Source organism: Polistes canadensis, unplaced genomic scaffold (genome assembly GCF_001313835.1).
Source record: "Polistes canadensis isolate GaletaPanama2010 unplaced genomic scaffold, ASM131383v1 scaffold_129, whole genome shotgun sequence".
Classification (NCBI taxonomy): Eukaryota; Metazoa; Arthropoda; class Insecta; order Hymenoptera; family Vespidae; genus Polistes; species Polistes canadensis.
In genome coordinates, this window is record NW_014569676.1 from 332,452 (window position 1) to 359,762 (window position 27,311).

A 27,311-nucleotide genomic window follows, 5' to 3' on the forward strand; every position below is an offset into this window, starting at 1 on the left:
CAGCCGTGCCCGGACTCTAACAATACACTTATATTGCACAAGTGTAAATCGTAATCGTATCTGTGACCTAACGGAATTCCTACCGTAAGAGCATCGTATCTTATTAAAAGAGATAGAGAGAGAGAGAGAGAGAGAGAAAGAGAAAGATTTTTAAATCGAATAAGACCTCCGAGATTCATTCGGAATCGCAACGAGTGTTCCCTTAATTTTTGGATTATTTAATCAAGTGCGGTCATATACTTAATACGCATGTGGGATCGATTTTATTGTTTCCTTTAGTTTTTTTTCTTTTTTTTTTGTTTTCTTAATTTTTTCTTTTTCATTTATCCATATCGATATAACCCATTAATCTCGCGGATAATAATCTTGTGACTCTTTTTAGGTGGTAATTCATATGAATAAATTTTAAGTGAAAGAAAAGTGGAAATTCCTAATAAGACGATAATGAAAATGATAAATGTGATTCGATCCGATTGGTGTAATACTTTAAAGATTGAGAAAACGAATGAATAATTATCGAAGGTCTTATTCTACGAGATTATTGATTTATCTATAAATTATTAATTAAAATTAATCTTAATTTATATTGAATTTTTGTTCATTAACAATTCGTTGCTACTGTTATCTGTAGGATCATTTAATACTTGTCCCAGTACCTACGTGTCATCATTTTTTAAGGTAATCATCAATTCAAACCGACATCGTGGCAACAAAAGATGTATTATCTTCAGGTATGCTCACTTTTTGACATTCCCATTTTGCAAAGAACGTAAAAAGAAACTATTGTTTCCGATCGATGATAATAACAGTTGCGTTTAAATATCTTCCTTTACGTAAATCAATTTTTTTTGTTTTCATCGGGACATACAAAATTGCTTTCTATTATCACAAAATGTTTACTTGTTATTAGAATAGTTGAGATCTCTATCGATAATAACGAACAGAGAAACGACTCTTTCTTTTTCCCGACATCATTGTTCCTTTAATCGAGGAACATACTTATGAATATGTTCTCAGCAATGACATCGACTTTTAATTACGAAAATGGAGCATCGATCCTCTCTCTAATGGGTGTTCTATGTTACGCAAAGAACATTTATTATTTATTAAGTGTATTATCGTGTATTTTCGCATTTCATTCTCTTTATACTCATCGCTTACAATTAATTGTCATTATTAAATATAATAATAATAATATAAAAGTATTATTTAGTGGGGTGTTGAAATTGAAATAAAGAAAATAAACAAGGGGTTAATGATTTTCACGATTATAATAGCATTTAATTAATTTTAATTTAAATACAAAATCTAGATATTCCGCAAAGAAAAAAAAGAAGGATACGTTGTGATGTAATATCAAATGATTTCCACAGATAACGTTACTTTGGTTAATAATAGCCAATGTGATATGCGACTTACCACCGGGGACAAGACGTAATACTTATCTACCGCCTGAATCAACGAAAGGTTATTCATACGAGAAGCCACCGATACCATTTCCAAAAGTTACATCCTTCCCTTCTCGTCCAACGCCAACATTTCCTGGCCCAACTAGGCCCACTCCTCCTTTTAATACGATACCGACGAGACCTAACGTCCCTCCGACACCAAGTAGACCATATCCTACTCCTGAAACTAAACCACCAGGAAGATATCCTACGAGACCACCAAATGGATATCCACCTCCAGGACCAAGACCGACTCCAATATTTCCGGACACGAATAATGGAAACACAGTAGGTCCTGGAGTAAGTAGACATTTCACCAATCAAATTATCTCATTTTTATGTTAGAGTTATATACGTATCACATTTATTGGTAGTATTACCTTCAGTGTGACATACGAGTTCAAAGGGTTGATATATTTGATTGTTCATTTGTTGAATAATTAATTCATTCATTATTGATAATTATAGCACGATCATCATCACCACGAGCCTGGTATGCCCTTTGATTTTAACTATGCAGTAAAGGAGGATGCCTTCGGGAACGACTATTCTCACAATGCCATCAGTGACGGGGATATCGTACGCGGTGAATATCGCGTCCAACTTCCGGATGGCAGAATGCAAATTGTACGATACACGGCCGATTGGAAACATGGTTTTAGCGCACAGGTCTCCTACGACGGAGCCTCGCGTAATTTCAATAGAGGCTACTAGCATTTAGCGTTTTTTTTTCACAGGGATATCTACGATTATTCCATGTCAACGCCGTTTCTAAATATTTTCCAAATATTTTACGAGTATCTAAAGTTAGCATTGCGAAAGAGAGAGAGAGAGAGAGAGAAAGATAATGGTCCGAATTAATCTTTTTTCTTTTTATTACTTTTTTTTCTCTCTCTTAATTAAAACACGAATTTATTATAACACCCCATTTTTATTGTAAGTTCAAAACAAATGTTTAGTTATGTTAACTTATTGCAACCCTATGCGGCCACATTTCATTTAATCGCCCCCCAAAGATAATACTCGATTATTCGTAATTTATGGATGTTATTAGGGTACAATAAGTTATTGTAACAATATATATATATATGTACGTATATGGTATGCATATATTACATTAATGTATACAAAATTAAATACGTCATTTACAAAATGGAAAATATACCGAGGAGTTACATAGGCTAGAAAATATTACGATTTTAAAATGACTTTATAATTATAGAATTATATAAAGATTTACAACTTTTTAACGTATGTAATGTTCTTGTTGAAAATCTATTTGCTACACTTTCAATTTTGGAATAGAAATTTTTCTTTGCTTGTTTTAATCCCTCCTATGTTTACCTTCCTATTACAAGATGTTGCCATCGATCGCTCCTATAGCTAGTCGATAATCCTAGCCATATCGACACGTTGTAAAGATAATGCAATTCTCTGTGATCTATTATTCAGTTGCATTATCTCATAAACATAGGTACATTTTAGAATTGAATTTATTCATCCTCTTCCTCTATACCATTTACAGCAAAAATTTCTAATTTATCACAGGTCGGTAATTTATCGACGATTCAAGAGATAGCGCCACTGACGTACAAAATGTCTGACGTGTAAAAATCTAATATAAAAACTGAGGAAATTTTGTTGATAGTTTAGTCCACGTTTAGTCGTCGAAATATGTCTAGTTATAGAACGAAATTAATATTATAAAATAGTGAAATAATTTAATAGACAATGACATTAATGATACTTTATCGTAAAGTATATTAAATCTCGCACACATCTTCTTACTTTATCTTTTATTGCGACACCGCGTCACCTGACTTATCTCTGTCGTGTTATTTATGCAAGTACTTTTGCTTTTTAGGATATTTAAATAATTCCCTATTATATAAGTTCGTTTGAATTTTAATATTAATTTATAAAGATTCCAAAAAATGCAACATTGTTCATATGTTAATTTATGAATTAACCATAAATCGTATATCAATAATGAGACTCAACTCCTACTGTTAGTGCAAAATGGTATGTACAAATTGAAAAACCGTTAAAAAGTCATCTTGCACCAATCTTGGAAACTGAAAAAAAGATTCAATGATTCCAGAAACTTAACATTAAACGAGGATTTGATTGGCTCTATAAAGTTAATGCTATAAAAGATAAATTATTTTCATCCAAAAATTTATTATACACCAACGTAGCCGTATCAATTTCTCTTTCAGCTGTAGGAGATATTATAGAACAACACTATGAAATAATAAAGGTTTACTATTTTCGATAGAGTCCATTAAAAAGTTCAGAGTTTGATTTAACATAAAGCTTAATACTATGTACTTTTAGGGCCAATGGGAAAAATGGAGTCCAAGCAGAACAAGGAATATGGCCGTGAGTGGCATGTCCATCGGTATTGTTTGCCATTACTGGTACAAATACTTGGATTCTAAGTTATCTGGACGCACTAGTAAAATTGTACTGAAAAAAGTAATTATTGATCAGTTAATTGGTTCCCCGCTTTGTATAGGGATGTTCTTTTTAACTATAGGATTATTGGAAAAATGCAATTTGTCAGAACTAAAAAATGAGATAGTGAATAAGGCACATAAATTGTACGTAGCAGAGTGGATCATATGGCCCCCAGCACAGATTATTAATTTCTATTTTCTTCCAACTAAATATAGAGTTTTGTACGATAATACTGTATCACTTGGCTATGACGTTTACACGAGTCAAGTTAAATATGACAAAAATGAAATTACATGTCAATGATAATTGTATTTATATAGATAATTTTAATTTATTACTTTGCGTATAACAATATTACGCTAAAGAAATATAATAATAAAAAAGACATATAAATAAATAAATTAATTGTGTATTACCCATTGCTTAAGATTCGAATTTGTATTCAGATACTGAATAATTTAAAATCTTCTTGGAAAATATAATGTATTGCATTCAAAACATTCCATCGTGTATTCCAATAGGTACTAGCACAGCAATAAATAACAATAAGTTCCGAGCTACTCTTCTCCAGTCATTTGGTACCGCATATGGTACCAACATAATTGTCAATCTATGTATCTGTCGATAAGAGTTAAAATATAATCAAATCTTTTCGGATACTTGTAGAAATATTAACACATTTGAAACCGATAATTTAGTCCTACATCATTTCAATAATTATGGAATCATGTTGATAACAATGTAGTCCTATGCTATTAATATTTAATTTTTATCATTTATTAGTAGTTTGTTCAATTTTGTTTAATTGTTAAATTGTAATATTATTTCAAACTATTATATGCGTTATCTAACTAAAATAACATCTCGCTCTAACAACATCGGTTGCGAATGTGGTAATATAAAAAAACATTAATATAAAGAAAGAAATAAGGAAATAGTACTTACTTCGTGACTTGCGCATATGAAGATAAATGAAGTAATTAAAAGATTTAATACTGGAAACCTAGGTAGTAGGACCAATACACCATGTGAATCTGCAGCTAACCATATGTGACCTTGACCTACTAATGTTTCCAAGCTAATCCTACCTAATCCAGCTAGTAGGACGGAATGTTTTCCACGCAGTGCTAATGAAGCATTTCGAAGTACAATGTAGCCTACGATCTATAAAGAAAATTTGTATATATGCATGTGCGTGAATAATAGATAAGATTAAAATTAAAGAAATTTAAAGTGTATATAATATTACAGGTATAAAGGCTACGTAGGAATGTATTTCTTCGCACTCCGATACCGAATAGCATAGTATTGTAAAAGTAGTGTAAGCTACTAAAGAAATTAGTGCCAATACTGAAGATAATGCTGTTCCTGGTATATGATCTATTCTTTGCAGAGCTACAAGAGCAGCACCAAACGTAACACCCCATACAACGCTATATCTATCAACTCGCCACCGTGACCACCATTCTCGTATATCATCGTCGGTCGTAACGAATAATGCCTTCCAAGGTCGTGTTACAAAGACCTTCTCAAAGAAAACCTAAATTTGCAAGAATGTTAATTTAAATGTATGATATAAAAATTGAAAAATATTTCATTTAGCCTTACCTCTGACATGTACAATACGGTAATTATTGATACTAAACCCAATAATTTTAAGGCAAGATAAAGCAACGTTCTTGGACCATATTCGGCCAAACTTCCAGAATATACTCTAGGAGGTAGCCACGCCAAAAAGTAAATAACCAAAAACCAAAATGAAACTAATGGTACAAAATGATAAAACTGATAAGGTCTATTCATGCAGAGGCATAATGTCACAGTTAATAAATTATATCTGAACATGACCTAGAAAAATAATTAATGTAAATAATTATTTCATATTGATAACTGTGTGTGTGTGTGTAATGAAAAGTAATGTGTACATGATGTGGATTATAATTAAAATGATTTATTTACCCTGGCAAATCTGATGAGAGAAACATCACCTGTTTGCCAAAAATAGCAAAAGTGTCCGTATCCGGAAAGGAATAAATATGCAGAATTAATTAATCTTAAATACATGTAAATTGGTAAAACATTTTTGGCACCAGTAACATGATATATAAGCACTACTGCTTGCATTAAGCCTCTCCATTCGTCCGTCTGTTCCCTATTTAATGCATTTGGTCCTCTTTCACAATGCTCCGTAAAAAATAATCCAAGAGCTAAGATATATCCAAGTGGGAGCCAAAAGCTAAATTCGCTGTAGTATTTATTCTCCTTCATGAAGAAATTCGTTCTGAATATGACATAAAAAAGAAAAAAATAACTAACGATTAAAATAAAGACTAGAGACATAAAACATTATTAAAATGATATATAATATACCTGTCGCATAAATAAAAGTAGGCTAATATAGTAGATAAAATAGCCAAAGATGTGCTTAAGCTATAACAGTCTTGCACTTGAGGTTGCTCTATTTGCACAGCTTCGGAAGATTCTATTTGCGCAGCTTCAGAAGATTCTGTTTCTTCCGTATCTTGGGTTTCCTCCGTAGCTACATTAGAGTATGAAACTTCCGATCGTTGCTGGCAGAATCTTCTGTACAACCAAACACTCCCACCAATTATTATACTATAACAGATTTTCAGTTACCTGCTGTAGAAATACAAATAATATATTAACACTTACCATATCGCTAGAATAGATAAAGTTAATAATTGCAAAGTCGTAGCCGATTCCGGATAGCTACAACAGCTCCCGTCGCCAAAGTTCATATGATTGTTACAATATGTGTTCAGTAATATTTGAACTTTATGACGTAAGGATAACGGACTAGCTAAATATCCATCTGGACTTTGTTCTAGTACCCCTGCGCCAACGAGTCTACTACTTTCCCACAAGTGTACATTACTATGAGAAAAAATCTACAACAAAATGCATCATTGATTATCATCGTGCACTTACATATTTAATATTATATTTATAATTTTCACTTTCTTACTTCTATAGCTGCCTTATTACACAGATTAATTTGTGCATTGTCTATAACCGATAATTGGGCAGGCAATCTTTCTTTCACTACAGGATCTTGCATTACCCACAAAACTTGTGAATCTTTCTTAGCTAAAATATCTGCTGGCTGTATTAGCCTTACAAGACCCATGCTGTAATCAGAATACAATTGTGTTTCGCTAATATTATTTGCAAGAATATCAGCAGCAGCACAGCCTGCAATAATTAAACTAGGCATCGTTTCGTCGTTCTGTAAAAAGACATAATCGATATATCATACTATTTGAATATTTTTAATTATGAATATAGTAATCCTTCCATTTATACAGGTAATTGATTCTATGAAAAAAGCGTCAGAATATTTTGTTGTTAAAATGAATCCATACAAATGGAGGGATATTATAACTTATAACATATATATTTGTTATACCATCCAATGCCTGAAATCTTCTATCATAGTGTTATCCAACTTGGGTCTCCATAGGAACTGCACTTGTAACTTTAATTGTGCATCGTTAAAACTTAAATCTGAATTTTCTGGTAATTCTGTGAGATCCGATGCTTTACCATCTATTACAAATTGCGATACAAAAGATTTATAAATTTGCCTTATCCTAGCATCACCGGTAAATACAAAATGATTGTGATGTTTCATGAAAGCCAAATATCTCATGCACGTTCTGCTATCTCTAAAACAAAAATACACATTAAGCAATAAATAATAAAAATAATATAAAAAGCAATAAATATTAAATCCTTACGTTTGTGTATAATGATGCATCATACAGCCGTACGGTTGCCATTCTTTATCTCCTTTATATCTTCCTTCTGTTAATAACCATTTACAGGAATCGCTACCTTCAATATATAAAAGTATACAATTTATATTTCAAAAACAATGGTCTATCATAAAAAATATTAAATAACATATTATCTTTAAGGATATATTATTGAAAAATCTATAACTGTATAACAGGGTAAATAACATGTATTACCATAAATAAGATGTATCACGCCATGGTAAAGTATAAAACAAACGACAAGTGCTGTAGCTAATTTTTTTGCACTCGCCACTGTTATCAAACTGATAAAGTATTCCGCAGAAGTCATGTATAATTATTTTATTAATCACGTAGATACATTTTATGTACTAATTAAAACAACAAAAATACATTAAAAATGATTACGTTCAAATGAATTAATAATTGAATATACAATGAACGTAGTTACAATGTCATGATCAATGTCGTGTTGCATGGGATATTCAAGCGAAAGGCATTAGGATATGAATTAGTTTAATACGATCAAATGTGACTTTCAATTGAAACGATATGAATATTATTCAATGATCAATAGTAGTCAATGACAATTAAATGATAAACCGAATTTTCAAATCTCATCACGTCATAGCACTGTCGACTAGGTTTTGTTCGTATTGTCCGGCGTCGGGTTTATTGTTACGTTCTTAAGCTTCGTTCACATTATCTACATCTAATACTCGGTTTACACGGTAGATTGACTAGTCCAATGTTACAATTATATTAGCACATCACATGCAGGGTGCTTTAATAACTTTTTCCACTTTGAATATCTTCTTTAAAAACTTTAAATCTATACATTTATATGTATATATATAATGATGGAAACCATTTTTTCTCAAGCTCATTTTGTTACGAGATTTCAAGGTTATCGATTTTTTTTAAATGGAACTGTATATATTTTTTTAAATATTTTTCTAGAGCATGAAAAAATAAATAAAAATGATCTGCACGACCATATTATCATTCCTTAATTTCACTGTTATTCAAATGTTTATTTAGTATATCAGAGTCAGTTTAAAATGAACGTCCTGTGAGAAATTGTCAAATCTGTTAATAGATGTCTCATTAATCTAGTAAGCGTTACGTGCTTCTAATACATATATATACTTAAAAATGTCAATTAATCATTGAGTTCGGCATGATTTATGGTTAATAACAAACTCTATCGAAACATGTTTAGGAATATTGTTGATTTTGTAATATTTATTTCTGAACTTCTTGGACTTAAATTGTTTACGTGCAGTCTAAAATAATTAAAGAATGTTTGATTTGGCTGGCGGCCGGCGGTACTCTCCTATTGTTTAATCCTTAATTACGATAAAGATCATTTATCAAGTATATGAGGATTTCTTCTATGTCATCGTATTAATAACTAAATATATTAACATTTAAACTTATTGCATATTATTATATCGTTATCACGTAGACTGTCATGAGGCACTGATAACCTTAACACGACCGTTAGTATAATTACTGAATAAGAATTAATATAAATTATGATAAATTTTAAAATAATACCATTCGTATTTCTAAGAGTTTAAAAACATTTAATATGATATATAACAGAGCCACAACAAAAGTAATTATGTTTATTACAAGGAAAATATACATTTTATTTGGACATACTTCGATGAGTTACGATGAGACACGATTAGGTAAAGGAAATGTTGAACCAAAACAATCATCACTTCTCGATTTTGTTTTAAATTCGTGATAACGTTTTTCCTGTACATAATTGCTTGATGATTATTGATAATTGATGATTAATAATTGATTGAATAATTGATTGATTACCATAAATAATGCATAAAACATAATTATACAACACCGTTTATCAGTGGTAAAAAAAATTTCAACAAAATATGCATTCCATAATAGAAAATTCGCGTAGACGTGGCAGACAAATCATATGAAAAGCGCCGGCAGTCAACGTGTTAAATTCGGAACAAATCGTCTACATGGTCAATGGAACAAGATTTTAATTCACATCTTCAAAATGTTTATTCATTAATCTATTTTGTAGAAAAATAAAAACGTAGATATGGCCCATATCATTAGCAATTTAAGAATAAAAGCACGAACTTTGAAGTGTTTGGATTATATTTATTATAGGCGCGTTCTAGTATTAATAGTATGATGAAAAGGATTATCTATGCCTAACTGAAAGATCTAGATTAAAATTATTTTTTCATAATTAAATTTAAATACCAATTTTCATAAATAATAGTTAATAATTACAAAATGATTCGTCGTTAAATCAAAATGAATATCTGATGTATGAAGATTTGACGAAGAAAAGGATAAGTAGAGTAGAGTAATACTACTTTTACGTATCATACATAACGATGGATATATTTATAGAGTTGAAATGAATCATTGTTGATCGATATTCTTGATTACTTTATAAATAATATTGTAATCTATTCTTTTCCTCGCTTTCTTGTTATTTACTTTCTCTTTTCCCCCCGTATAGATCGGCGTAATAATCAATTTTCTCGATATGAATGAAAATTCCTTTCGTAGGATGATGATGCATACGGTGGTAGTTATAGAGTGTAGAGATAATAGCGATAAGACTGAAGGAGGATATGGGATTTTTGAAAAAAAAAGTACCCTGATGATAAACAACGATGATTGCGTAATTATTCTTAGAAAAAGAAAATATATTGAAAGATATATTTATATATCTTTTTTGTTTGCATTTTTTTCTAGATTTACTTGATTATATATTAATTAGTTTTGTTACAATGATCGTGATCAGATATGACGAAGTTACTTATTTCTAATGAACATGTACAATAAACTTCATTCTATCGGACGAAACATATGCACCGTAGATGTAATGCATAATAAAAATATAATATTATATATGATATATAGATTCTACGAGAGACGTGATTTCACGAACGTTTGTCATGACACACTTTCGTTTCTTCTCCAGTGTAGATTAAGACAAATTGAATAATGTGCAATAAAGTTATATATCATAACCGAAGCCCAATTCGAATAAATCTTTGGATCAAAATACTGTTGTTTAATCGATTAACAGGGAGGATAAATATCAAGTTATTCTATCTTCTGTTCTCCCGACTGAATTTTCATTTCTCAAGATTTCTTTCTTGAATGGGGTACGCGGACAAATTGGTTTGTCCTTATAAAAATAATAAACAATTGGCAATTAAGTACGCGAGGCTAGGCGTTTGTAGATGAAGTAAAAGCTGCGATTATTATAGACCCAGTTATGGCATAAATCGAATTTTGTCGGTCGTTTGGGTGTCGCATGTCCAGCCTAAAACGATGAACATGTCGTCGCCTGCTCGACAAAAAAAGTGATAAGCCAAGGTGAGAAGATTGCGGTAATCGAAGCTTGATTGGCAGACAAAAAGCTTACGATTAGCGACAACTTCGACGCGACAAAAGCCCGAGGAATTTGTTGGACAGGAAATTCTAGTTAAAAAAGATGAAGCTTCAAGGTGGCTCACGCGTGATTTCGTCAACTTGGCTACTTGACATTTTTCTAAATCTTCCTATTTATTTCCTTTATCTTCGTCGTTTGTTCTCTTATTCCCGAATAAAGATACAATGAATTCCCAAAGAAAATGAGATTATTCTTATGGTTCACATATTATGCAATAGCGAATAATGAATTAATGTCGCAAAATTAATCGTTGAACGGGAATTAGTGGAAATAAGGGAAAATTGATAAATTGGCGGTAAATCGTTAGATTATATTAGCCATTTTTCTTATTTATTGTTAGAAAAATGTCGAAAGCGGAGTTCAGCGAACGCGGGGAGGAACTCGTATATCTTAAGCATCTGACCCGTGTTTTATGCAACCGTTTATACAAAAGGGACGTTAGAAATGTATATATACAGGGTAACAGTTAAGAGGATTTGTAATGGTCGCTACGGAAACGCGATAGTAAAATGAAAAACGGTGAAGATTATCGTTTAGGGAAGAAGCTTATCCTCCGAGTAATCTAATTCGTGATAATGTATCGTAGATGGAATGATCATTAGAGATATACGAGTGGGGGGTGTCGGCGTGGCTGGCGGTAAAGTTGATGGAGAGGAGAGGACTATACTATTCTCCGTGTGTAGTCTACACGAGAGTGTCGTTTACGATAATGTCAGAGTGTTGGTACTCGACGGTTGATAAAAGATAGCGGTGGCTAAACAGAAGTCAGTACTCACCCGTTATTCGACCTGTCGATAGACGACAGGAGACCTCATCGTCTTTCATAATTATTCGTCTCGAGGACTTAACTATAAAACTAACAATTAGCTAGGGGATAAGAAGAATTATAGTTTTATTTAAAAGGAATGTGGAAAATGAAATGTATTTAGGGTGGCATAATCGAAGTGATCGGGATCGGACGGTGATCGAGTGAAAATGTTCAGAGGACAGGACTACGCAAGATTCGTTTTTTACATTGTCGATGGGTATCGCGTGACTCACTGGCGTAGGATCACGGCAAGATCTATCCGGAAGAACGGTTGACGATCTTTCGACTTTTTCTTGATACAAATAAGAATCTAAAGAGAGAGAAAGAGAGAAATATTAAATAAAGTTAATAAAATAAAAGTTAAGTAAGAATAAATGTCGTGTGGAATAACGACGAATAGGAGGAATTTGTTGGATTCTCCTGGTTGGTCGGCGATAGGCGAGAGAGTAAAAGATCAAACCATGCACGATGACAAACAGCGCGACTAGACTCGATCAAGATTGGATGAGGATGGTCGAATTACGTACTGGCGTTGGGATGACGGGAGGATTGGACAGCCCATCGTCTAATCATCGGCTTCATTACACGATCCTAACGATCTTCGATACGATTTTTTCGGCCATAATAGCTGCACCCGCGGTGGTCGGTTATTGGAGAGGTACCTGGGGTCTAAGCGACGCTTACCTTTGCAGAGACGATCCGATCCTCAGTAGTTTCGTCTCGATAGCTATAGGATTTACAGGACTCTTCTTCTTTAGCATCACTCAAGACCGTTTAAATGATCTTCTGCACCCGGACAAACACAGGTTGTCCTATTACGCGGGATCGAGAATCTACACGGCTGTATTTGGATTTTGTTGCGTTAACGCTTGGCGTGGCGCATGGCAAGCCCTCGATTTGTACACGGAACTGATACCGAGGACCGTTTCCTTAACCACCGCGGCCAGTCTTTTAGCACTCGCGATTATGCGTGCCATCAGAAACGTTTCCGCGCCGCCCTTTTCCCTTAGCCTCGATTCCTGTCCCGGATACTTCCAAGTGCAGACTATGTTTCGCGTAAACGTAAGTTCATTATTTTATTACAATTATTTTATTACAATTATTTTATTACAATTATTTTATCCCTGTGAATTTCCTTAACGATTCGTCGCTTAAAGCGTTCAACCCTGACGCAACGCGTGACACGTGCCGTTAGAAGAATATCACTAAATATTTGACGCTTAAATTGACAGTTCTACGACGAATCCTGCATTAATCTATTTCTACTATACTATACTATGCTATATCCATTTCTTCTCGACTATGTTTTAATCAATTTTACACGCACGATTATAACTGAACAACTCGTGTATATGCACACACGCTTAGGCTATATATTGTTCGCAATGAAAAAATGTATTATAGTCTTAATTTGTAATGTTAAGCTTACACGAGTCATTATACCTCTTTTATGGGATTAATCTTATAAACACAGACCGGTTGCTGAATCACCATTATCCCCAACTCCTTTTGAGAATTCAATCAGAGTCGGCTTTAAGTGATTCGATATCGACTTATAGAAATTACAATGATACCTACATTCAAATTCATCCTAATTCTAATGAATATTTATATTTGAACGTGTGTTTCATTTATTGCTAATATTAATATAAGATTCGATTCAAAGTTATGTATATACTCGGGAAACGTTTTTATGACAATACTAGATGAAATCTTGATTTATGTAGAAAATAGTCGGGAAAGGTGAATTTTCGCATATCCTACGAGCTCATGTGAGGTTCCACATCGTTCACGCATAAGCACAGTTTCCGGCTATCTCCCCCGATCGTGATCAGTATTGCGCTTGTATGATACATACAGGCAGAGGCATAAGTAAATGCATTTACGGTGTCTACTCGTATATCTTTCAATAGATCTACTCTATGACAATAAGAGTTCAAAAGAAAATATTAAAATAAGTTAAAAATGTAGAAAATTCTTGGATACCTGTCCATCGAGGACCATCACCGAGGTTTTGTTGCTTTTATTGAAATCATTAACGAATTCAACTTAAATAAAGAAAAGAAAAGGAAAGGAAAACTAGGTAAGGAATAATAGAATTTCCGAGAAAGGAGCGATTTATTCGACTCCTTCCAGGATATAAATCGATTCAATTTGGCTAATGGCTAAATTGGAGATCAACGTCAGTCAAGTAACTCTCGACAATCCGACATTTCTGGAATTATATCCTATCGAGAATCATTATCTTCGATATCATTTTGCAAAATGGTATCTGATCGTATATAAAAGAACAAATATTATTGAAATTATTATGTATATATATTATCGATCGGACGCAAACTGATTTGAGCATCGTGCGTGTGACATCTCATCGCTTTTAGAAAATCTCCTCACGAAGACTTGCTGTTTTTCTTTTTTTTCAGTTTTCTGCGCTTCGAGCTTCTGCCGCTTGATTCGAATGGTTATCATGGCATCCCACCATACAGAAGTCGAATGCAAAGGTATTCTCTTTGCTTAGCTATTCAACAAAATTACCTTCCAAATCTCTAAATCATTTTCTCTCTCTTTCTCCCTCTCTTTCTTTCTTTTCTTCTTTTTCTTTTTCTTTTTGTTTGTATGTTTGTTTTCTTTTTACTTCCCAAATGATACACGGCTTATCTTGTTCGTCCGCGGTTTATTTTTACTCCGTGCTGAATTGTAGACACGAAAATATGCTCAAATCAGGATGTACCATTCGTATTCACCTTTTGTACCAAAAAAAAGAAATAACATTTTACGCTTAGGTATATATATATATCGAAGTTTAATATATGAAATATATGATAATGTAATAATTATCATATTTATTAGTTACCTTAATAATTACATTTTTACATGATCTTTTCATTCTGAAGCAACTTGTTATCAATAATATTTAAAATCATGAAGATTTTGTAACACGAAAATTTGTTGGTTAAATGAAGCGATGAAAAAGTTTATTTTTTGAAAGTGATGTTAACTTCAATCGTAATCATCAAAATAAAATTATTTCTATACTATCGCTATACGAAAAAAAAACGAGACCACTCACAAATCTAAAATACAAGGATTTAATGGATTTGTTATATGTCACCTGCACATCATAGTTATTTTAAATCTCTCCAGCATACACAAATTGGAGACTGAATAATCTATCTATTTATTTATATATATATATATATATAAAAGTTTAATTTTATTTTTTTGTTTAGACATTTTGTAACTCCCATTTTTTGAGAAAAGAAAGAAATTTAAAAGGAAACATTTAGCACATCAAAGTTAAATAAAACATGTTGAAGCGCGGAAAGCTCTGTGCATACATTTATTTTCTTTGACATTTTTTTTTAAGAGATATTATTTATTGGGATTTTCTGCAATAAAACAAAAAAAACAATCAGCATAACATAAAATAAACATGGCAGCTCCAATATTTGAAAAATGGACTAGCTTTGCTAGTAATTAATATAAAACAATATTAATTTTAATGTTAACAAATTATTTAACAAAGAATAAAAAAGTTGAATATATTTCTGCTGGATTTTATAACATAAAAGTGTATAACATTTATTTTAATTTCAAGGGAAATTGACTTTTCCTCTGGACTTGTGCTTTCTTAAGAATTGAAAAACGTCATTTAATTGATTTTGAAAGTGGCATAAGTCCAATCATAGCCATCAAAAACATATTATTTTGGAAATAATGTTAATTATGCTAATTGGAATGATAAATTTGACACCTTTAGAAAGCCAAAAACATTATTCTACTATGTCATCTATAGTTTTAAATTGAATCCAACGCTAACCCAATCCAATTGAACCCAACGCAAACAAAATAATTCGATTCGAACATAAATGGACTTACGCCAATTTCTAAATAAACGGCTCATTATTATATAATATGTTTGTGTGTTTACAGAATACGAGGGGCTGGTCGTTGTACTTACTTGATTGCGCGTTTAGTGTTGGGGTCGTCGGTACACTGGTAGTATTTGTCTGGAGAGGAGTGTGGATTCTCTTCGATCTCTATCTTCTTCCAGAAAATAGGGAATACTCTGCTCTGGGTTCTCTCGTAAGTCTTGTGTCAAGATATCGACAGATTGCAGAAGATAGGGAATACCTAAAAATCAATATTTATCTAATATACAATGTATATTAAAAAAAAAGAACAAGATTATCAAATAATTGTTTAAGCTTACCTACATTCACGCAATTCTTGATTTTATCTTTTCATTTATAATAGATACAAATATATATATTGAGCTGTATTTATTTTAAAGTCGCTTAAGTCCATTTTAATATATTTTTGTTGTCGACAGTAATAATATCTACAACTGAAAGTTAACTAAACTAAAAAAATGGACTTTTTTCACTATATAATTATTATATTTTTAGTGTTTTTTACTTCCTCTTCTTTTTCTATAGATAACAGTATAATAATAGTCGTATATATATAATCTAATCTATAAACTATTTAACAAAAGTAATTTACCGTTTTATCTTTTTTTTCCTTGTGGAGTTATCGAATGCAATCCACTTGAGATAATGTCGAAAGAGAAGTTATGCATTAAATTGCATGATCTGCGGATTATACATTTTTGTTTGTTTTTTAAATAATTTTAATAATCTTGAAAAGTGTGTGTGTGTGTGTGTGTTAGGTAATTATGAGCAATGAGTTATATACCTGTCTTCTGTAATTAAAGAATAATATATAAAATATATAAAAATAATGTTGTTTGTGTCTCTCATAGGCAATCGGCTACGTAATAGTAGTCGTAACGTTTAGTTTACAACCCTTGATGCGTTACGTCTGCGCACGTTTGGAAGGTCTCGCTCGTCTGATAACGGCCGACGCTTTCCTTCTTCTTAGTTTCCTAGGAACTGTCAATGTTTGGCGCGGTATTTGGAACTTATTAGATCTATGGCTCCTGCCGAATAATTTAGTACTCTCCTGTTGGATCACATCGATAGGTTGTTTCGTCTTTCTCCTATTACTCAATTGCAGTAATTCCATTCTCGTTCGCGGGGTTTACATCGACGCCGAAGAGGAGGAGGGCAAGTGCGTTACCTTTCCTTGTCATTATCTTCGACTATTTGTCAAGGTTGGTACCAATGATCAGCTCGTTCGATATTATGGGGCACCACTAGTGTGACCGCCTAAAGAAAAGCTTATTTACTGCATTAAATGTGTTTTCATTTTTAATATAATTTTTCGACCACCGGTATGTAATAATTAAATAACTTCAAAACATTTATTTGTATCGATATAAAACACGTGTTGTGTATATAGAAATATCACAGTCCACACTAATTGTAAGAGAGATATATCGATTTACTTCATGCAGTTCATTTGCCCGCGCATGATGATTTTTCGCCTCCTAAAATGACATTTTTTATTCGATCGAAAAATTGGTATGGAGAAACGTATATAAAAATGAGAAAAATGTAGTTTCGAGAAAAACGCGTTTAAAGTTTAAATTACTGATATGGGACGGTAAAACTATCGAAATATGCAATAAATTTTTTGGAAAATTGCACACTAATGGTGGGTGGCCCCTTAATAAAGTTACATTTCCCATGTAGAGAAACTTCTAATGAAATGAATCACGCGATTACGGATTATTTTTCAGATCGAACGTGAGAAAAAGGAAGCCAGAAGGCGAAATCTTTTAAGCGCGTCGAATAATTTCGCCTCTTGTACCGATGGAACCGGCAAAGATGCTGAGAACGGAGCCCTCCTTCAGAATAGCACCTCGACTACGATCATTCCAGGAAATCCCGAATCTCTCGTATAAGATTACTGCCAATCCATCGAATGCGTTCCTAGGAGTGGTAAAAAGCCCTGCTGCAGTACCGTCATCTTCTTTTATTCACTAAAGGATCGAGAATATGATCGGATTTACGCTTAATAGGAAAAGGTACGAACCCAAGGGAAAAACGCTTTCAGTTAGTATGTCTTTTTAACGACCGAGAAATAGAGTGTTTAATCGTCGTTAACTTCGTCAAGAGGAAGAAGAAGAAGAAGAAGAAGAAGCATCGAGTGATGCGCGAGCATTCTGACCCATGCAATTACCCAAAGGCATAATACTCCTCGTCCTAAATTAAATACGACTAAAAACCTCTCCTTTATAATGCATACTTTTCTTCCACGTTAATAATCATAATGCGACCAAACAATAATGCGTATTATCGTTTATTTCCTTTTGAAATATCGATTAACGTAGAATAATAAATCAGAAAATAAATAACCACAGAAAAAAATGATCCATCATTCGTACGTTTAAATCTACATTTTAACTCTATACTCTTGACGTAACCTTGCCTGTTTTTTTTTTTTCTCTTGAAATCTAATGTCTTAGGTAAGTATTATATTTTCATAGTTAAATTGTCGAAACAAACGGAATATTGAAATCATTTTTCTACGACTAGAGGAGGTATGCTCGAATGGACATTTTTTTTTTACCTCGGGGGGGGGGGTAGGAAAGAAAAAGACTTTTGTTCCAATTAATTTTCATACCACCGAATGGAAGACCTTCAATAGCCAACCAGTGGTCAGAGATTGCATACGATCATTATAAATAGATCCTAACCTTCCTCCCTCGTATCCTGTACACACATACGATTTCTACTCTTGCAGGGCAATTACTACGTCACAGCTTAATAATAATTAATTAACTGGTATAATGAGGGAACAATGGGATGGCGGGCAAGTCAATGGGAAGTGCTTAGTTCCACAATGAACGACTGCCCTCCTGGCCTACATTTAATATTTATGCAATCTATGGTATACAACGCGCTTTGATTTTTCCTCTAACAGAGGAAAAAAAACCCCTTTTTAGTGGCCTAAGTGTCCTTTCCAATTCCATTTGGGAAATCCGGAATTATCAACACTGCCTAAGCATTATTCACAATGGCAGGTGATTTTGGACAATTGTATTCATATTTCTTAGATATCGACCAACTGGCTCCCGCCCCCACACACACTCCTTCTTCTTGATTGTGTTAATCTCAACGTTATTTGTTTATTTGTGCATTGACGGGATTTAAATTTTTTTTACCCATTGTTACATAACAATAAATAAAAGGAATATATAAATATAATTACAAAAATGATGAAAAATTAAATAAAACATACATTAAGTTGAAATAAAGAGAGGAACAAAAAAAAGAAAACATTGCTTACATAGTAATTTGATATTCTATAGGATACCAAAGTATTATGTACAATGGCTAGGAAAAGTCCGTAACAATTGTTCTGTTTCCAAATGATCAACGTAACAGATAGAACGGCTCAAATCATATTGTCTCATATTTTTCAAATATCCAAAAAACTTATCTTTCTTTCCTTTTAATCATTTTTTAAAGATAAATCATATGCCATGATAATCATATGCTTAACACGTTAACTGCCGTGAGGTCACCGGTGACCTCACCATAAAAAATAGATAAAAAAACAATAATACAACGGCGTTTTTCAGTTGTAACGAAAAATTTCTCAATAAAATATGCATTCCATAATAGAAAAAAAAGTGTTGTCGTGGTAGAAAAATCACGTAAAAAGTGGGTGCAGTAAACGTGTTAACTAGTTAATGATATATCTGCTAGATTATCGCATGAAGCTTTCGATAGGATCTTTTATCGTTCATTTTTTTGCCAACACGTCGAGTGCCTTATGCGTTATGATAACGATGTAGATTTTTTTTTATAAGACGCGAATGATAAGTCATCGAATAACAAACATATCTCCAGCAAAGAACTTTCTACAAGAGGCGCTAATTATAGAATGTTTCTTCTAAAGTATTACGAGCGTCTGTATAATGATTTAATAATAAGTACCATATGCGTATACAAGGTGTTCATCTAAAACCAAAGACCGAAAATAAGAATTATCTAGGAAATGTAAGTACTACTAATAAAAATAATAATATATTATAATCCTTCTAAAAGGTGTTTATTAGAGCTGGAAGGTTGCGATACGCGCAAAGAAAAGAAAAATAAGGATCGATAGAAAATCGTATTGGTGAATCTCGGATGTGTTGCATCTTTGATACACCGATAGGAGGAGTGGACGACTACTATTTATCGAATCGATTCTCGATGCAATCCGCGAAGAGTGGGGAATCTATTTGAGTCGTTCTCAGCGTCGGTTAAAGTTTAATGAGTCGCCCCTCGTGGTTGCAAAAGGTGAAGGAGTCTGTCGCGAAACGAAATAATACTTTTAACGAGAAAACAACTACGCGGAAGTACGACCGCGGCGGCATCGAATTAGATCGAAACGAAACGAAACGAGACGAAAGATTTGGAATTATCGCGAAGATTAGGATTCCCCTCTGACCTACCTTACTTCCTTTATTTCATTTTAACCGACGACGATTACAAAACAGAATGCCGTCGGACGATCCGCTTCGCAACGAACCATTGGTTTCCGTTGAATTCGAAGTTTTTGGTAAAGTTCAAGGTAATCATTCCTAATTATTTACAATTCAAACAACTTTTCTCAGAATTTGGTCCCTTTCGATAACGTCTCTCATTTTTATGAATATTATAACAAAACTATTTATCTATCTTACTTCTCGATAAGTAATTTATATACGTAATATAAGTATAAATATAAGTATATTTTTTCTCGTCCAAAGAGTAGTTGCCTCGACTCAAACCACTCGATCCCAACCCCCTCAAAGAATAAACGATTTCAATTTCTATGGGATTATCTTGTGTTTACGCATTTCAAAATGATTTGGTTGTATCTTTTTGTCGAGTTAACATAAAATAGATCGAGACGAATTCAACGACCTAAGAGGAGATAACGCTAGCATAAATGAATGCTCGGATATGGCCACTTGTCTCATGACTAAGTCTATTTTATTATTCCTTTATCTTTGCTATAGTATTAATAAGAAAGAATGCAATAAATCTCTGCACTCGAACAATATGTTTTGTCATTCCACGAGCATAACTTTGTGCAACATTTATTGTCCTTCTAAAAATCCCGCCAACCCCACCCCCCCCCTCTCTCCTCGTGATAATAAGAAGCATCATTTTATTTATCAATGACAATAATATTATACATTTAGTCGGTGTGCGTTGAATTACAGGTGTATATTTTCCCAAATACGTGAGAGATCTATGCCTGCAGCTTGGGATTTGCGGTTGGGTTAAAAACAGTAAAACGGGAACGATTCTTGGAAAAATGGAAGGACCACGTGCATTCGTCGATCAGATGTGAGTTTTCTAGATATGCTATTATAGATTTTAGGTAAATCGTTAAGTATAATAAGTACGGATTAAGTCTGTGGAATATTTGTTCGATGAAAATTCTTTAATCGGAAGTACGGACGTCATCGCCCGTGGCATCAATTAATTATTTGGATCAGATCTTGCTGGCAAAGGCACGCGTGCCATAATAGCTGTAGAGGTAGCTTGTTACCCCATATCATAGACCGACTCGATTTTCTCTCATTCGTCTTGAAATATGTGTGTCAGCATAGATAGAACGCACACACACACACACACAGTGTCATCTTAATTCGACGAAAGTAATACTTCAAGGTCACTGTTGCCCTTGAAATACGCTTTCGACATCTTTTCCTTTTTTAATCGATTAGCTTTAATAAAATATATATATATATTATATTTATAATTAATATTGTAATATATATTAACAAACCGAAATGTTCGGTTGCGCTTCTTGGAAGGAAGATTAAGTTGAAAGATTAAAGCGGTAAAATTGAAACGATTCAACAATGATAATTGCACACTTTTCATTTGACGCTCTATGGATCTTATGAGACAGAAAGCGAATCTAACAACCTGTGACCTTAGTTGTGAATTAGTTGATAACTAGCATTAGGTCAAAGACTGACTTTAATAATGATTTAATGAAGTAATAGCTCGCCAGTACGTAACCTTCTTCTTCGTAACCGTCAAAATAAGCGATGACCATTGTCAATTTCATCTCTGTACACACATATTTTCTTTTGGCAATCTTTCGATTGTCCCCTCTTATTAGAATTTCTATTTTGACAAGAGAGAGATATCGAGCTCGGCAACAACTCCAATTATTTATTCTTCACGATAAATAATTTCTTTTTAGTTAGGTATATTAGCATTATTCGTTTTATCCGTTTATCGAGGATGGACGATACAAACGTGTACCCAAGAGTCTAATTTGACTGCTAAGAATAATTTGGAGGCCCTTGAAGGTGCTATGATGACACAATGTGTACAGACGAGTCGTACACGTGCTACTATGACGAGTGAGCTTCATTTCAACGGCCAATTGGCGGCACGGCAAATCTCTCTACAACGTTCCATTTAACTTTTGTCCTAACTCGATTGTGATTTGCAATCATTTCCTTTCCGCTAATAAATCATTTATTGGAATTTTCAATGAGAAAAAAAATAAATAAAACTACTTGTCTTGACGTCATTTATTTCAATGCCAACTAATTTGTTCCTTTTTATTATTATTTTAATGATTGTTTTTTTATTATATATAATGTTATTCCCACAGGGCACAGTGGCTATCAACAGTGGGAAGTCCAGGAAGTGAAATTGACCATTGCGAATTTACAATGTGGGAGTATGTTACGAGACGTAGTTATAAAGGTTTTGCTATACGCTTTTGAACTAAAATATACAATACTATTCATTTATTTTTGTATGCCATAAAATTGTACTTCGCGAAATGATGAATGTTTGTTGGAGATTTATAATTTATAATGGGACTTTTATGTATGTATGGATGTAAATAGGTATGCATATGTTAGTTATACCCACGACATAAAAAAACAAATATGTAAATATGAAATATTCATTAAGAGTCTTCAATAAAATAAATTTGAAAATTAACTTTCGTTGTCTTTCAATTGTTATTTGATTAATTTAACTCATTTAACAAACAAATATCATTATTTTATTTGTAATTACTCTATGATACGTCATCTTGTGAAACGCGCGCAAATATTACCAGATCCTATCGAGAAAATGCGAAGAAACTTTTTCCCCAACCAAATATATACATTTTGATGCAATTACATGTACAGCGAGTCACAGAAATATTCGTGCCCGCTTCCATTAGAAATTTTAAATAATTCATATTTGCTTGTATTTATATTTAATGCTCATGGCTACAATATCATGTTTTAAACCTCAGGATTAAGGAATTATATTATGAATATAAATAATTTTGTGGAAAAATCTCTATTTTTGTAACATTTGTACAGGCTATACGATACTACAATGACTTAAATTACATATACGTTAATATAACTTGAATAAGAAACATCTATCTTACAAGAAAAAAAAATAACATTTAGTGTAATATTATATGTAATAGTTGAATATAGACATATATGTATATACACGTGTCTATATAGGCATATATGTATACATTTAGGTCGCTTAAGTTTGATTTTAAAAGCCATTTTAATATATATATAAAGAAGTATGGAAATTGATAAAATGAATAAATGATGTTTGTAATAAATCTTTAAAAATGTCACTTTACTTTTACAGATACAGTATTTGAACTTGTGTATATATAATAACTTTTAAACATTGTAAAAAACTTTATCATTATAGATAATAGATAATAATACAATCTGTGAATAAGTCTTCTTTAAATTGAAATCTTTATCGTAGCACTCTTTTACAAATGTGAAGCACATTATTATCAGACTATATCAAAATTTTTAACAAAGTATTACATTTATATTTTTTTTCTTTTACTCACACACATTATAAGAGTGTTCAAGCTTATTTAAACATGATTTCAAATAAGTGTGTTAAGCTTTTTTTTCTTTTTTTTCTTTTTGGTAATGATAATATTTTATATGTAAGGCTATATTTAAAAAGGAAAATAAATAGAATAAATATGAACACTATTGGCGGAATGTTTGCCATAAGGAAGAAAATTGTTGATAAAATGTAGCTACATTTTGATTTTTGTTTCAATGAGAAACACAATAAGACTGTTTGCACTATGATCACAGTATATTACTCTAAAATATAAAGTTTCATTATGTATAGCTAGCACAAACTATCTTTATTTATTCAATTGTTAAGAAAATATTAATAATAAATAATGAGAAACACACAATATACGAGATTAGTGGTTTCTCTTGTTAAAATACATGTATAATAGTAGTTCAATATAAATGCAATATAAATGCAAAATCTTTAATTCTGAAATATTCAGAAAATGTACGTAGTAAAAAGATCAAAGTGATAACTAGATATTCTCTATATTGTGCATTCCCTTAGATCCTCTTTGGAAATCGATAGAACTATATTTTATATTTTATAACAATACGTAGGATTCATTTATAAAAAGCTTAAATTAGCGCTTAATGTAAAGCAGGCCATGATAAAATTTGTCCTTTATAACATCATCGTTTAAAAATAGTAGCCAACAAGGCGCAATGCGGAGTGTAAAACTTCAATAGTTACATCATAAACTTTTGTCCTCTCAAAAACGTACACATAATTTGCACTTTGCAAGTGTGTACCTAACAGACTATACTATATATTTCTATTCTTATCTATGGAAAGATCTACATCAATACTACGGAAATATTAATCATTGTCCATTATTGTAGAATGTTTACGAGGTATCTCTTTCAATTCAGACTCATCGACATAGTTAGCTTTGGTATTTTTTTCTTCCGTAGATTTAACACACTACAATAATAAATCTAATATTAGCTAGATCCTAATTTCAATCATATATTTGTCAATGTTTCTAATTAAAACTAATATATCTTATTACGTCACCATTTATAAACTTACATCAGTTATTTGTATTCGTGGTGCTGTTATCTGCTCCGGAAAATGCCACGGCTTATAATTTGGATTATTTTGCACTTTCCAATCTAAATATCCCAAAGCAGCTTTATGTAACTTTTTTACCATCTGTTTAAATTTAAATAAATTTGTTAGTATTTAGTGATTTATTAAACTAAGGAATACTACGATAGAGACCTTTGGTGCAAATATTTGGGTAACTTTGTTCATTAACCATACAGGTATTTTACCATGCGGATCAGTATGTGATACATAACCCAATTCTGAACCATCTCCATTTCGGGAAGGTCTTACAATATAACCTTAAATATTGAATTTAATTATACATAAGATAAGTATATTTCATTGAAACTATCTTTGACATGAAACTATCTCATTGTACCTGTTAAATAAGATGTCGCTCTAATAAAATGTTTTCTAGGCGGATAGTCCTTGTGATAAACAGAATGATTTATGATTAGCTGTTCTCCTCCGGTATCAAGCCACGAACGTTGTAATATAAAATCTCTATTTTTCAACGGAGAAGCACAGGACACTACAAATTTTTAATCTCAAACATCTAATATAACTGTTGATATGAATCATAGATTATAATCATAAACAAAATAATACTAACTCGAATAATATCCTATGTCATTATTCGGATTGAAAAATCCTATATCTTTTGATTCAATCATATGAGTATCCCAAACTTTTCTGTAGTCAGGATCATGTAACACATCATATAGGGTTTCCGGCATAATATCAGAAAATCTTGTTCTAATCTGTAATATAATCATCTGTAATATAATGTTCAATAGAACTTTCATTTTATAGAATAAATTAATCAAATCTTAAAGCTTACCTTTACCATTTTAAAACTAATACCAGGAACAGTCTTTGTCCAAACGGACAAATCGGGTTTATTATAATCTAATTTCCAATCATTGTTATTATCGTACAACTGTTTTAACTTTTCAAAATCTTTGTCTTCTGCGATTTTAACAACACCAATCTCCATTGTAAATAAAATTGTTTCAATTTCTAAAAGAAAGTAATTGGAATAGTATTTTATACATTGCTCGTGTACGTTGCTATCACACACAAATTTCATTAATTATTCATTAATTCGTTCCAAAAACTAACGGAATTTAGATAAATTATAATTTATACATATCCTACAATTTTATACTTATTATTAATATTACTATTATACAAAACGTTTATTTAATTTCTTATTCTATATTTATAATTATAAAGTCTTTAAAATAAATCTTCCTTTTAAAACAATAGACAAAGGTATAAATATATGACACACTAACCTTTTCATCGACAGGTGGAAACTATTATGCTAAAATAATCGCAGTCAAATCATATCGCTTTTTTGCTTAAACGTTCTTATCTTAAAATGCTCGTTATCAATGCTAATGACTAGGCCAATTTTTTTATAAAACTCATCGACAATTCTCATTACAAAAGCTAACAGATTGTACCTGTCACACCGGTATGGTGCAGAATTGACAGGTTAGATGATAAATAGTTATAATGTTCACATCCTGCAAATAAAATCCAGAACGTGTAAGACCCGAAAATTCTTCTCAGATAAATTAATTCTTTTATGTTATTATAATTACCTTCTTTTTATGTTAAGGAAATATTAATTGATGACACGTAACATCTCATCTTCAAAGATAACACCATCCAACGCCATCGTAAGACTAATTATGATACCGCCATATTACTTTTTTTCATATATTGCGAAAAAAATTTAAAGTAATTAAAATTATTCTTATTTTATTTTATTTTTATTCGTTGGAATATAGATATTTTGTTATATTTATTACAATTACATTTTAAGACGAGCTTTTATTAATAAAATTTTAAATTTCGCGCACTCACTTGAATACGACCAATCGGTAAGCATTCTTTAAGTATCAACATCGTTGATTGGTGCATTTATAATTTTATTGTTTTTACGGTCAACTATAATTTATCAATGCTATGAATAAGTAATTAAAGTAACAATAAATATAATATTCGTTTCTTATTATTTACAAGATTGTTGCCTTTACCTTGTTCAAAGTTTTGACTTTGATCATTTACTGTCATCGCTTTACATAGTACATATGCAATCATACTTATAATATAACGTATACTGCAATCATGCTTATAATATAACGTTTGTTTTCTTTTTCTTTTTATGGCCTGTTAGAATATATTTTAATAAAGTCCAACAATGACGCACCAATAGAGTATCAATAGCGTTCTACTGATGAATCATTGGTGCTCCATTAGCGTATCAATGGCACTCCAACTAGCGTATCAATGGCGCTCCACTAAAGTAACAATGGCGTTCCGACAGCGCATTAATGGCGTTCCGACAGCTTTTCAAAATGGTGTCCTAATGACGCAATAATTATTAGCTTTGATAGACGATTACAGGAATCAATACGTATAAAAAACATTAGAAAAATGTTTATCTAATAAATGTGTATGGAAAACTGGCTAGAATCGAATTAACCCTTTGTATTCGAGAACTTTTTCCTTCTGGCGAAGCAGTAA

At 32.0% G+C, this 27,311-nt stretch overlaps 6 protein-coding genes across 7 annotated transcripts; 4 read left to right on the forward strand and 2 right to left on the reverse strand.

The window, feature by feature from the left end:
* On the forward strand, positions 1–2,483 carry LOC106788213 (leucine-rich repeat extensin-like protein 5). The gene is made up of 4 exons (XM_014751286.1): positions 1–84; positions 679–731; positions 1,374–1,748; positions 1,917–2,483. Exons 2-4 carry the CDS (start codon positions 717–719, stop codon positions 2,160–2,162), a joined length of 636 nt encoding a protein of 211 aa, XP_014606772.1. The 5' UTR covers positions 1–84; positions 679–716; the 3' UTR covers positions 2,163–2,483.
* A 537-nt stretch (positions 2,484–3,020) lies between these two features.
* Positions 3,021–4,297, forward strand: LOC106788214 (mpv17-like protein 2). 2 transcript variants are annotated; one of them, XM_014751288.1, is made up of 4 exons: positions 3,023–3,206; positions 3,313–3,470; positions 3,550–3,708; positions 3,786–4,297. In XM_014751288.1, the coding sequence occupies exons 2-4, from the start codon at positions 3,468–3,470 to the stop codon at positions 4,209–4,211; spliced, it is 588 nt and encodes a 195-aa protein (XP_014606774.1). In that variant the 5' UTR covers positions 3,023–3,206; positions 3,313–3,467; the 3' UTR covers positions 4,212–4,297. The 2 variants fall into 2 exon arrangements, with proteins under 2 accessions (XP_014606773.1, XP_014606774.1); XM_014751287.1 differs by having other exon boundaries at positions 3,021–3,470.
* Positions 3,610–8,574, reverse strand: LOC106788211 (CAS1 domain-containing protein 1). Its single transcript, XM_014751284.1, has 12 exons — positions 7,901–8,574; positions 7,667–7,763; positions 7,336–7,594; positions 6,895–7,155; positions 6,582–6,817; positions 6,279–6,524; positions 5,868–6,189; positions 5,517–5,756; positions 5,158–5,448; positions 4,854–5,072; positions 4,325–4,526; positions 3,610–3,917 (listed from the first exon to the last, which is right to left on the reverse strand). The coding sequence occupies exons 1-11, from the start codon at positions 8,013–8,015 to the stop codon at positions 4,401–4,403; spliced, it is 2,412 nt and encodes an 803-aa protein (XP_014606770.1). The 5' UTR covers positions 8,016–8,574; the 3' UTR covers positions 3,610–3,917; positions 4,325–4,400.
* Positions 8,575–11,847: 3,273 nt separating this feature from the next.
* Positions 11,848–18,230, forward strand: LOC106788212. The gene is made up of 4 exons (XM_014751285.1): positions 11,848–13,014; positions 15,886–16,038; positions 16,718–17,068; positions 17,597–18,230. The coding sequence occupies exons 1-4, from the start codon at positions 12,421–12,423 to the stop codon at positions 17,759–17,761; spliced, it is 1,263 nt and encodes a 420-aa protein (XP_014606771.1). The 5' UTR covers positions 11,848–12,420; the 3' UTR covers positions 17,762–18,230.
* A 1,678-nt stretch (positions 18,231–19,908) lies between these two features.
* LOC106788215 (acylphosphatase-2) lies at positions 19,909–22,788 on the forward strand. The gene is made up of 3 exons (XM_014751289.1): positions 19,909–20,424; positions 21,062–21,188; positions 22,480–22,788. The coding sequence occupies exons 1-3, from the start codon at positions 20,352–20,354 to the stop codon at positions 22,592–22,594; spliced, it is 315 nt and encodes a 104-aa protein (XP_014606775.1). The 5' UTR covers positions 19,909–20,351; the 3' UTR covers positions 22,595–22,788.
* A 677-nt stretch (positions 22,789–23,465) lies between these two features.
* Positions 23,466–26,703, reverse strand: LOC106788206 (PCTP-like protein). Its single transcript, XM_014751274.1, has 9 exons — positions 26,649–26,703; positions 26,384–26,490; positions 26,072–26,305; positions 25,615–25,793; positions 25,387–25,534; positions 25,153–25,305; positions 24,948–25,072; positions 24,756–24,878; positions 23,466–24,647 (listed from the first exon to the last, which is right to left on the reverse strand). The coding sequence occupies exons 4-9, from the start codon at positions 25,768–25,770 to the stop codon at positions 24,543–24,545; spliced, it is 810 nt and encodes a 269-aa protein (XP_014606760.1). The 5' UTR covers positions 25,771–25,793; positions 26,072–26,305; positions 26,384–26,490; positions 26,649–26,703; the 3' UTR covers positions 23,466–24,542.
* Positions 26,704–27,311: the final 608 nt, after the last annotated feature.

What these genes read in the sequence shown, in the direction of transcription:
- LOC106788213 (XM_014751286.1), top strand. An exon ending in GAAACACAGTAGGTCCTGGA is followed by an intron (nt 1,749 to 1,916) that starts GTAAGTAGACAT and finishes TGATAATTATAG; the next exon opens with CACGATCATCATCACCACGA.
- LOC106788206 (XM_014751274.1), bottom strand. Translation starts at nt 25,770, where the DNA reads ATGGAGATTGGTGTTGTTAAAATCGCAGAAGACAAAGATTTTGAAAAG. An exon ending in TGACATAGGATATTATTCGA is followed by an intron (nt 25,306 to 25,386) that starts GTTAGTATTATT and finishes AAAAATTTGTAG; the next exon opens with TGTCCTGTGCTTCTCCGTTG. An exon ending in CCCAAATATTTGCACCAAAG is followed by an intron (nt 24,879 to 24,947) that starts GTCTCTATCGTA and finishes AAATTTAAACAG; the next exon opens with ATGGTAAAAAAGTTACATAA.
- LOC106788214 (XM_014751287.1), top strand. An exon ending in AACACTATGAAATAATAAAG is followed by an intron (nt 3,709 to 3,785) that starts GTTTACTATTTT and finishes ATGTACTTTTAG; the next exon opens with GGCCAATGGGAAAAATGGAG.
- LOC106788211 (XM_014751284.1), bottom strand. Translation starts at nt 8,015, where the DNA reads ATGACTTCTGCGGAATACTTTATCAGTTTGATAACAGTGGCGAGTGCA. An exon ending in ATGCATCATTATACACAAAC is followed by an intron (nt 7,595 to 7,666) that starts GTAAGGATTTAA and finishes TTTTTGTTTTAG; the next exon opens with AGATAGCAGAACGTGCATGA. An exon ending in TACTTTTATTTATGCGACAG is followed by an intron (nt 6,190 to 6,278) that starts GTATATTATATA and finishes TGTCATATTCAG; the next exon opens with AACGAATTTCTTCATGAAGG.
- LOC106788212 (XM_014751285.1), top strand. Translation starts at nt 12,421, where the DNA reads ATGACAAACAGCGCGACTAGACTCGATCAAGATTGGATGAGGATGGTC. An exon ending in AGACTATGTTTCGCGTAAAC is followed by an intron (nt 13,015 to 15,885) that starts GTAAGTTCATTA and finishes GTGTGTTTACAG; the next exon opens with AATACGAGGGGCTGGTCGTT. An exon ending in ACTCTGCTCTGGGTTCTCTC is followed by an intron (nt 16,039 to 16,717) that starts GTAAGTCTTGTG and finishes TGTCTCTCATAG; the next exon opens with GCAATCGGCTACGTAATAGT.
- LOC106788215 (XM_014751289.1), top strand. Translation starts at nt 20,352, where the DNA reads ATGCCGTCGGACGATCCGCTTCGCAACGAACCATTGGTTTCCGTTGAA. An exon ending in AGTTTTTGGTAAAGTTCAAG is followed by an intron (nt 20,425 to 21,061) that starts GTAATCATTCCT and finishes GTTGAATTACAG; the next exon opens with GTGTATATTTTCCCAAATAC. An exon ending in CGTGCATTCGTCGATCAGAT is followed by an intron (nt 21,189 to 22,479) that starts GTGAGTTTTCTA and finishes TTATTCCCACAG; the next exon opens with GGCACAGTGGCTATCAACAG.